Source organism: Belonocnema kinseyi, chromosome 7 (assembly GCF_010883055.1).
Source record: "Belonocnema kinseyi isolate 2016_QV_RU_SX_M_011 chromosome 7, B_treatae_v1, whole genome shotgun sequence".
Taxonomy (NCBI): Eukaryota; Metazoa; Arthropoda; class Insecta; order Hymenoptera; family Cynipidae; genus Belonocnema; species Belonocnema kinseyi.
In genome coordinates, this window is record NC_046663.1 from 71,100,033 (window position 1) to 71,111,965 (window position 11,933).

Genomic DNA, 11,933 nt, shown 5'->3' on the forward strand with positions numbered 1-11,933 from the left:
GGTATATTTTCTGAAAATTTTATTCAAAAATTCCAAAAACTGACGTACAGAGCACGAGTTGAAGTGAAAAACGGATTAAAATCGAGTTTTTCAAAAAAGTAATCTTTTTGGCTTTAATTTTTAAACTAAAAAAGTTACAACTTTTTGTCTTAAGAAAAAAAGATGCGCAATAAAATTTTACATCCATATATATCTTTTGAAAATTAAAATTCGAAAATTTTTTCTAAAGCTTCCAGGGGACTTCGTTTTTGCACGAAAAAATTTTATGTGCCCTTATTGCATCCGGACCCACAATTTCAGGAACACACAAATCCAGTTTACGGAGATCCAGGTTCCAGTGTACTTTTAATTTGAAAATTTGCTCAAAATTTATTCCATTTATTATGGATCAAAACATTTTTCTGAAGTAATTTGAGGAAAATATGTTAATTGTAGGAAAATCCATTCACTGTGAAACGAGCAGCGTTGAAGTTTCGACCCACAAAACGAATTAGGATTATGGCACAGCCAAAAGTCGTCAAAAAGAAATACGATCCTGCGTAAGCAACCTTATCCCACTTCTTCTAGAAATAGGTAGAAATATGTTCAAAAAATTTCTCAAAATAAAAAATATACCGTAGAAAAGACATGTCGCCTTATCCCAGAATTCCTCCACAAGTCCTCCTGAGTGCCAAGTCTAGAAATCGACTTCAAGATCTATCTCTTCCTCAGAAAAGGTAGTTACATTCTTTAAAAAAATTATTATTCAAATGTAAATTAAAATGTGGTATTATCAATAATTGCTATTAATATTCATGTTAATAAATACGTATAGCTTCTAACAGTTGGAAGGGGGACCTAAATTAGGGTGATCGAAAAACTAATTGCAAATTTTTTTCGAATTATGGATCATGTCTCCTGCAGATTTGTTTCAGTCCATAAACAATAAATGCGTTTTTTATTTTTATTTAATTGATATTGAGAGGTTCCGCAAGCTCCATAAAGTTCAACACGTATTTCCCATAAGAAAAAAGACGCTTTTGTAAATTTTATTTATTTAGAATCGTCAATATTAAATCATTTGAGTTGAAACATATTATTTCTGTTTACAATTAACTATAGAATACAGATGAATAATTATTTTTGATGCGTGACAAAAATCAATAAGTGAAAAATTGCGTTTTTCCAGTTTCTGGTGTTTATTATGATTTTTCGCGGTTTTTTAAAATATAAATTGTAATTTATAAAATACTACTTTATATTAAAAACTATTTACATAAATTGTTTCAACAATTTACTATTGTTCTTGTCGATTTGCGTTTAGAATAGAATTAGCAAGTCGTGGGTTTCAACTTATTTTCAACTCCTTAGCTTGAACGAAACAATTATTAACTAAATTTTACACAAATAAGTATTTAAACAAATTATTATTGTTTGTAATAATAATCTCTTAAAATGATGCCAAAAATGTTCAGTTTTTCCTCAATTCTTCTAATTTGCGGCATTTTCTTAAATATTCAAGTTTTTGTCCATTTTTTAATCAGAGCAAAGTAAAAATTAATATGTTTGTCAAAAATAAATGTTTGAAAAAAACTATTATTGATTATAACTATATTCCTCTGGTTAGTTGCGTTTTTTCTGAAATTATACATTTTTCATATTATAATATTTACTTTAAAATGTATTAATGTTTGCAAATCTCTTTTCTTAGATAATTGCTAGAAACTTGTAGTTTTTACTGAAATTTCAAACTTTACTTTGGGTTTTTAGTTATGACCAAATAATAAATATACAACAGAGAGGATATTTTTTAAGGATTACTCTGAATGAAGATAAGAAACCATAATAAATTGCTTAAACAATTATGTGTTTTAGCTTGCATTAAGTTTATTATTTTTTACCTCGCTCAAAGTGGAAATTTATGGTTGTTAACTTGAATTAATTATTACCTGACTCTAACTGAAAAGTGAACCAAATGTTGAATATTTAAGAAAAAAAACCCAACTTCAAAGTATTATTCAAAGAGAATATTATTATAAATAATAATAAATTATTTCATAAATTATTTTTGTAAAGTTGAATTGCCTATTGCCTCGATGTCAAAATAATAAATTGTGTTGAGTTTAAATAATTGTGTTGAGTTTCAACTCGACTCACCTGTTATTGACAATTCTGAATAAAATTTACAAAAATATGTTTTTCTTATGGGAAATATGTGTTAAACTTCATGAAGCCTGCGAAATTTCTAACTATCATTGGTAAACAAGGCTCATTAATTTTGGTTTGAAACCGAACAGATTTGGCAGCGATATGATTAAAAGTTCGACAAAAAAAGTTGGACCACCCTGATTACATCCTTCGAAATTTTGTTTAGATTCATACACCTCTCAGTAATAGCTCATTATGAAACTTATAACTTGCTAAAGTAATAAGATGCGTCTTTTAACTCCCGGTTAGATCAGGTGGTAACTCTCTGAGTTTGTAACCGGAAATCCTCATTTTTGTATTTAATTTAACATGTATATTTTTGTGTAAATGGTTTTCAGGAGAAAAAAATTATATATAATATACTATTATTCATACTGTCTACATTGAAGCTCTTATGTGTTGCTCCATTTTCGCGTGTTTTTTTGTATCGTGACTTTTTCTATCATGTCAACATGACAGTTTATTAGTACACGTCAGATTGACGCCATATAAAATTGTTTTCCTACTTAAAGCAACATTAAGTTGTTCTCTTTGCATGGAAATGGTGCATAGTTTATTTTCAAGTTCTTAATTTTGCACTTTAGATTGAAATTTTTATTTAATTTTTAAAATCGTGATGCACAATTTAGTAATTAATTATTTTGAATGACTTATTTTCAAAAACCTATTTTTAAGAATGTTTCAATTTTTAAACGAAGTTTGGAATTTTTCATTTTTCAACGCTGTAAGTTTGAATTCATTATTTTTAAAAGTTTCCAATTAGGAAGCATGTATTTAAAAATTTATTAGAATAATTAAACTTTAAAGGTTCATATTTTTTTAATTCTTCAATTTTGAACAATGAAAAGGACTCTACCCAATCAGTTTGAATCTCACTCGATACTACATGATGTGATAGTTATTGATAATATATTTATAATATTTAACATTTCTATAATTAAGATTTTTATTTATAGGTTTGAATTCGAAATTATAAATCAGTGTAATTTTTGAGACCATTATATTAAAGTTGTTTTTTTTTCAAAACTATATTAGAAAATTTGTGGTTTAACATTTCTTAATTTTTGGAGTTTTCATATATTTTAATTTTCACAATGTTGTAGTTTCAAATTCAAGTATGTGAAATGCAAGGACTATTTCACTATTAAATCTTTTAAAATTTCATATTAAAAGCCTTTAATAGTCAGTTTTTCATGTAATAATTTTAATTTTCGATAATCCTAATAATGGGATTCTATTTTAATCAGTTATTTTATTATTTAAATTTAAATATTTTGAACTGTTTGGTTTCAATTTTAAATCTATAAAATTGTTTGATTTAATTTTTTTTGAAATCGTAAAATATCAAATTGAAAGACTTGATATTTGCTTTAAATTTTAAAGGATTTGTGATTAGATAGTTTATGATGAAATACTTCCAGAATAAATTCAAAACAATGAATAATTAAGACAATAAATTATAAAATCGGAGCCTTAAAAATAATGAAAATTTAAAACCAAGCATTAGAAATTAGAATTTTTGTTCGAAAATGTTCCAAAACATGGAAAATTTTAAACTCAACTTAACGAAAACAATTTCAACTTGAAAAGATTTAAACTTTGCAGTATCTTAAAATAGTCCGATGTTTAATTAAAGTTTAAAAAAAATTAATCACTCAAGAATTTAAAATGTTTCTTTAAAAAATTTTGAGAATGAATAAAAATTCTAAAGGATGCTGTAAAACTTTAATGTTTTGAAATTGAATAGTTAAAAATTGTGTTTTTAAAAATAAAAATTGATAAAAATAAACTATCTAAGATGGATGTATGAGTAACTGAATCATTTCTTTAATTTTTTATGGTTACAATTTTAGAGTCCTGAATTTTAATTTTTCCTTTGCATAAGTTTTCATTTTAAAAAGTATAACGAACAATTTTAATATTATTAAATTTTAAATTAGCTAAATAATTCACTTGAAAGAATTTAAAAATTTTAAACGTTCTGAGTATAAAATCGTTTTAAAATTACGATTTTTTTACTTTGGGACGACTTTGGGACGACGAGATACTTCGTTTTAAATTCCTTTTTTTTTATTTTTTTCATTTTATAGTGAAAAGGACGGTGAATATATAATATCAATTTAAAATTTTAGAATCTTAGCAGCTGGGACTTTGAAACATGCAATTCAGTATTTCGGGATTCTTAAACACGCGCTTCATACTGCTAGTTTACTTCTAGTATTATAATAAGAATAAAATAATGTTTAAGGGCATGTGATACTTCGTCGGGTGGTCAATCGGGTACAGTTCCGACGGCTTTTTTTCCACAAAAATGAAAATTTTTAAAAACTGAATTTGGAGATGCTATAAAATATCATAACGGACGTCCCCGGACTCTTTTTTCAGGGATAATAACAAAAAAATCTTATTGTGCTAATTAGCAAATTTTATGCATGTGTATTATTTTGTGGTTAGGCTGATTATTAGCTCTCTTTCATTCCAATAATGCAGGTCTCTATCGTACCGATTCTGTCGGTAAGCACTCTAGAATAATTATAGTGTAATAAACTATCTTACTAGCCTAGCTGGTAATGCAGATAGATAAATTTTGAAATTTTCGGCGTAGAGGGCGTACAAAACAGCATGAAACTTTGAAACTAATGTTCAATTTTTCGCCACTGGGAAATTATTTATGAAATAAATTTTTTTGATTGCCTACAAACAAGGTTAGTTCCGGGAGCACGTTCGCTATCATTTCCCAAACTTTTAAGACAAAATATTGATTATTCTAGAAAAAAAGCCGTCGGAACCTAAAACTGGTAAAATCGATACTAATTCCTAAGCGCTATGTAAATTAATCAGATTTTGCTAAATTAAAACTTTCTTGAATTAAACCAAAAAAAAAGTGTGTGGGGACGTCCGTCAGCATGGTCACTATCATGTCCCGAATTTTTAAGACAAAATATTGATTATTAAAGAAAAAAGCCGTCGGAATCTAAAACTGGTAAAATCGATAATTTTCTAAGTATCACATGCCCTTAATCAGATTTTGCTAAATTAAAACTTTTTCGAATTAAACCAAAAAAAAGTGTGTGGGGATGTTCGTTAGCATGGTCGCTATCATGTCTTAAATTTTTAAGACAAAATATTGATTATTAAAGAAAAAAAGCCGTCGGAACCTAAAACTGATAAAATCGATAATTTTCTAATTAGCACATGCCCTTAAATATAAATAAGTAGGAAAATAAAATGATTTAAAAGTAGAATATATGTATAAGACATTTTCTATTATTTCTATTATTATTGTGTGTTTTATTAAACTTTTACTCGGGTAAACCCGGTGATACATCATAGCCACGGACTAAGTCAGTGACTGATGAGATTAGAATGTTATAACTTAATTCAAATAATTTAATACGATGGTTGAAACCTCCTGCGATGATGTTGTAGGTATACAATTACGAGCGGCCACGAGCTTTGGAGGTGACGACAGTCACCTCTGGATGCTTTCTTAGAGCTACCATCTGCCACTCCACGGGTTTTTAGTCGCTCGCTTCCTGATGATCAAGAAAGTTTCTTATAATGCGACAGATGTTTAATAAAACCGCCTTCTGAACTGCTGCCAATACCCTACTGACTCCTAAATGTTCAAGATGTTCAGTGCATCTTGCATGCACATTGCCTGTAGCCGAAATCACAATGGGATGAATGGATGCATGATTCACATTCCTCCATATGGTCTTTACTTCATGCCTTAACTCGCTATACTTGTGGATCTTGGTTGTATAGGTTGACTGCAAATTTCGGTTTAGCGGACAAGCAATGTCGATTATGTAGACTCTTCCACCTTTTTTTTCTCGCATCACGATGTCAGGTCGATTGGCCCGGATGTAATGATCCGTTTGGATAGTAACATCCTAATATAAGATGTAATCTTCGCTTTCTAAAATGGGCATTGGAATGTATCTATAGAAGGGCACCCATTCTTTTAAGAATCCTAGGTTTAGGGTAAGTTGTTGGTGTATAATGCCCGCTGCATCATTATGTCTGTGCGTATATTCTCTCTGAGCCATTATGCGACAGCCATCAATAATGTGCTCGATGGATTCGTTGGCATCTCCACATAATCGGCAACGGTCAACCACGTCTTGACGTAACACGTGTTTGCGATCATTCCTGGTTCTGACAACCTTGTCCTGTATTGCAATGACGAATCCTTCCATCTCTGGATACAGAACACCCTTTCTTAGCCAAATATTAGATGCCTCACTATCCACTTCACTTTGATCTAACGTGTTGGGGTGCTCGCCATGGATGGCTTTCTGCCACCATTGTATTTCTAATTCCTCTATGGTTTCTGCCCTGATATTCAAGGCCCCATCTGAGGACAAATTTAAGGGCGTGTATTCAAGATTTGCTTGACAGATTGTTCTGTAAAGCGCAAAATTTCGTTTGCTGTTAAAATAGTCTCATAACTGTATAACTTGTGACTCACACAGTTTTTTGACATCTACAACGCCCCTTCCCCCTAAATGTCGTGATAGAACTGCCCTTTAAATCGATGAATTTCTGTGGTGCATTCGGTGCTTCGTCATTTCTACGCGAACAATTCTGTTTAACTTTTCAAAGTCGGTGTTAGACCATTTTATGAGCCCGAAGGAGTACGTGAGGACAGGGATGGCATATGTGTTGATCGCCCTGATTTTGTTTGCCGAGTTGAGAAAACTCTTCATAATTAATCTGAGTCTCGTAGTAAAGGCAGTCATTAGGCTTGTCTTAACTATCTTATGTTAAATACCCTTAGATTCAAGAATACCCAGATATTTATATGATTCGCCTGCAGCAATTTCCTCGATGTCATTTTCGAACTCGTTCTCTAACTCTGCGGTCCCTAATTCCCCTCTGATTAAATGCACTGTTCTGCATTTATCTAGTCCGAACTCCATGTGGATATCATTGGAAAACTGCTTTGTGACATCAATCACTTGCTGCAGTTTCTGGCCTGAACTAGCGTACAGCTTCAGGTCATCCATGTAAAGAAAATGGGTCACTTGATGACCATCCTCATTATCATGAATTCTGAACCCATCAGACATGCTGTTTAGTGTTTTGCTCAATGGATTCAATGCTAAACAGAACCATAGTGCGCTGAAGGAGTCTCCTTGAAATATACCCGTCATGAAGCGTATTGATCCAGTTATCCTTGGTTGTCCATGATCAAAAACTTTATTCTTGTACCCTAGAGCCTCATCACATGGCTTAAAAAGTCAATAATGCGTTGGCAGATTTTTTAAAGTTTTAAGACTTCAAGCAAATATTCATGCGGCACGAAAGGAAACGCTTGCTTGTAGTGAATGTATGCAATGTGTAAGTTCCTTTGATGCTTACGAGCTTGAGTCATGGCAACAGCGTCTATAGTGACTAGATCTTTACAGCCTCGTGAGTTTTTACAACATCCTTTTTGTTCTTCTGTAAGAATGCCATTCTTGTCACAATCATAATATACCTTATCTGCAATGATAGCTGTAAGACATTTATAAATTGTTGGAAGACAGGCTATCGGTCGAAAGTCAGATGGTTTTTGAGCGTCTGGATTTTTTGGTATCATATACGTAGTACCTTGGAGCATAAAATCTGGCATCAAATCTGGGTGCTCAATGATCTTCTGAAAACACCTTGCCAACGCAAGATGCACACTCGTCAGGTACTTGTACCAGAAATTGTGCAACATGTCCGGACCTGGAGCTTTCCAATTACTTGCCCTCTTCAAGACAACTAAACATCCAAAGCTCTGATGTTTGTCAGATGCATTTCTGGGCTATTGCTTGCTCTTGCTACTCCAGTTTGAACCACCCAGTGTCCAAATTGCATCTGTTCATTTTTCCCCAAACTCCCGACCAGTAGTTAATCATATCTTCTAATTGAGGGACTTCGGTGCCTTGGTGGTTATTTGTCTTTACTCTCAGTTCACGATAGAATCTTCTTTCATCTGTCTGAAAGTTTTGGTTTTGTTGCCTTCGTGCATTGGTTTTCTTGTACTGACGCAGTCTGGCAGTAAGAACATCAAGTCTCTGTCGTTGAGAGTCTAAAATTTCATCCAATATTGCTGGTGTTACTGTCTCGATGTGCCAAGGGTGGATGATTTTAGTAACATGGTTCATCAGCTTTCTGGTTCTCTTTCCTTTTTTATATTGAGTTAATCGACCCAATTTGCACCTTACTTTGCTGACATCCATATCCAACCTGATCTTCCATGGTGGATCTCGATCCCTTGCTGGAACAAAAACTGCATTTGCAGGCCTAGTTTTTCGGCCCAACGTTCTAACGGTTGCTACAGCTGCACAGTTTACAAGAGTTTGCACCTCTATCGCATTTTGTGCTACGTTCAAATACGTAGGTAAAACCTTTCTGTCGAGATGTGCTATTAGTGTACGTAGATGATTTGTGATGTTCATTTTGGACAGAGAATGCCTCAGTGCTGGTTCCGCATATCTGAACTCTAGTAAAGCATGACCAAAATTCCTTTCCAGGTGCTGTAGTTCTTCTGAGATTTCCCTATCTACATCATCGTTAGTAATATCCGGATGTGGTTCTAATGGATCCGGTGCATGATGTCCATTATCTCTAGCACCTATGCCTTCAGCATCAATGAAGTCTTCGTTATCCACATCTTCCAAGGCGAGCTCATCAATAGAAAGCTGTTGTTCCACTTCCACTTTGATAGCAGCTATTTCAACAGCCGGAAGCAGTCTGTTTACAGATATTGAGCGTTTTTGATCTGCCAGATTCTGCTCATTGATTTCTGTGGCTAGCTCTGGGTATTTAAGTAAGAAGAGTCTATGATGTTCTCTCCTCACACTTTCCCCACATTTCTCTGCCAAAAAATAAAGGCGCATAACATCTCTGTTCATATGGTATGTCCATTTTCGTCGGTTTTTTGGTTGCTGAACCTCTGCTTCTGCCTCTGGTTGTATAAGGTCATCCACCTCTGGAGGATGTGGTGGTGTTGGATCATCAATAGGTTGAGGAAGAACATCAATTGCTCCTGCTTGACCGTTTGTCGCGGCTTTCTCTAACTGATGTTCATTCTCGTCGTTTTTCTACGCTAAATCAACCTGTTGTTTAATCTCCATTGCTCGGTCTTCTTTAACATGTAGATTAGTCCTGATGTCTTTCACCTTAGCGATACGATCTCTTAGTGCGACCTTTTGTATATTAGGATACTTTGCAGCAAATTTTGTTCTTAAATTGTATCCTTTTTCCTTGTTTGTTTCAAACTTCGCACTTTCATAATAGAGACGCACCAATTCCTCTTTCATTGTGGTATCCCAATTGATGCTCTCCCACGGTATTTCTGTCAAGGTGGTTGGCTGCAAACAGCTAGTGCTAGCCAAAGCATCCTCAGCACACACAGTTGATGTTCCACTGCTTACAGTTTGTCGCAGATGTTCTTGCTGGTCATCTGTTTGACTAGTGAGATCTGCCTGACCATCTCGCAGCTCACCATCGTCACCGTCCCGCATGCTATGGCGCCCCGACGATCCTCGGGAAGCGACAAGCGTTTCAAAATCTTTAATATATTCTCCATTTTTCATTTATGGGTTTTGGTGTTCTACTTAGTCCCTCTCCTCTTCGTTATCAGCCTATTTGGCATGGGAAACCCTGTCAGTAGCAATGCTACCTCCAACATTGCCGTCAAAGTCGTGAGAGGAGAGTCCAAGCCCTACCGCGACATCAACGCGGAACACCTTCGGTAGGGCTATTATTATTATTATTATTATTATTATTATTATAAAAACATTTCTGAGTTGAAATGTTGTCACAGGCTTATACTGTCCAACATGTCGGAGGCATTTTTGGTTACATTTGAATTTTTTTTATTTGATCAATTTGCACGGGACTTTCCCGGTATATATCATCAGTCACGAACGCATTTTTATAATACAATCAAGTGATCTGATGAGAGCAGTCTGCCCAGACATATTGGACAAAGTCTGGTTTATACCCCATCATTGACGGACTGGGTTGCAGTCAAGTACACGATGGGGGAACCTACAGCTTAAGGTGGGTTCCGAACCACCAGAACCTCGGTAAAGGTACATTGAAAAATTTCTAGTGTTACCGGCTCATGGTTCGAACCCCGGACCTCTGAGGTGAAGTCCGAGTATCTAACCAACTGAGCCACCGAGGGTTCTGATAAATATTATTATTATTATTATTATATTCATATTTTTCAGTTAGAGTTATGACATCTCATTAAAAAAAACGATATGTCAATAATTAGTTTAAATTAAATAATTTGGCTTGAATTGAATGAATTTGGCATTCAGTTGAAATAATAAAAAATCTTTAAATGAACAAAAATTTTCACAAAAATTACCGTCAGCAGGAGTCAATCCCGGACTATTGGCTTAAACCTTTGCGGCACGGTGGGAATTCGGTATTCCCACCTTTTTTCATATCATTTTTTGCGATTTCAGAGTAGTTTTTATTGGATTTTACATAGGTTTTTTTTTTTAATTTCATGCTCGCAGGATGATAGAAAATTTAAATTTGTGTGCGAAGGATTAAAGTTATCTAATAATTCGTTAATACTTATAAACAAAGATAAAAAAAGCCTTTTTTGTTGAAAAAATTCATTATTGAAAATATTCCATTATATCCTTATAAAAATGGGTGCATAAACGTTTTTGGGGTCGCTGACCATGAATCAGGACTCAGATTTTGAAAATTCAAGATGGCGGATCCAATATGGCTGCTGAAATTGGGAATATTTTTGAGCTTTATCTGAAAATTAGTATACACGGGTTTCTGGGGTCAGTGATCACGAATATGAACTCAGATTTCGGAAATTCAAAATGGCGGATCCTATATGGCGCCCGAAACTTAGAATATTTTTGGATTTTTTTCAGGAAATTATTATACAGAGTTTTTCGAGGTCGCTGATCACGAATATGAAATCACACTTAGAAAATCCAAAATGACGGATCCAATATGGCGTCCAAAATAATAAAGTTTTCAGGATTTTAAAAAAAATTATTGACAAGGATTTTTAGAGTCACTGATCACGAATCTGAATTTAGATTTTGAAAATTCAAAAAATTGATACTAATCCATGTTTTAGGTGAATAGGTGTATATTTTTTCATACCTCAATATTCTACATATTTGTCATTTTGAATACAGATTCAAGATCAGCGACCCCCTGCCTATGCCAACTTTTAAAAAACAATTCAGAAATATTTTGAATTTTGGCCCACCATTTTGGGTGTTCAAAGTCTAAATTTAGATTCATGATCAGTGATCCCAAAAAACCCCGTATACCAATTTTCAGAACAAAAAAAATATGCCAAATGTCAGCCGCCATAATGGACCCGCCATTTTGAATATTCAAAATCTGAGTTCAGATTCGTAATCAGCGACCCCAAAAACCCCTATGTACCAATTTTCATAAACACTCGTTTCCCTTAAAAATGTATGTCGGAAAGGGTTAAAAAATCGGAGGTCGGAGCGCTACCGCCTGATCTAACCGGGAGTTGAAGGACTCTTACATCGTGCTCCCTGTCAGATGCGTGGATTTTTTAAAAGATGTTTTTCTCTAAACATCAAGGAAAAGCGCATCTTATTACTCAAGCATATCACAAGTTTGATAATGATCTATCTATAATAATGACAGAGAGAAATAGAGAGTCACAATGTATTAGAAATATCAGTTGATAGAAACATGGCGCCCCCTACTCGCCCGTATACCCGTGATGGTCATTTGAT

The 11,933-nt window shown here is 33.7% G+C and overlaps 1 protein-coding gene across 3 annotated transcripts in view; it reads left to right on the forward strand.

The window, feature by feature from the left end:
* Positions 1 to 11,933, forward strand: part of LOC117176815 — a 34,720-nt gene that overhangs the window by 1,606 nt on the left and 21,181 nt on the right. For all 3 annotated transcript variants that reach the window (XM_033367132.1, XM_033367131.1, XM_033367133.1), the window contains exons 2-3: positions 436 to 539; positions 621 to 716. In XM_033367132.1, coding sequence (XP_033223023.1) covers positions 436 to 539; positions 621 to 716 — 200 coding nt within the window. The remainder of the gene's footprint in view (positions 1 to 435; positions 540 to 620; positions 717 to 11,933) is intronic.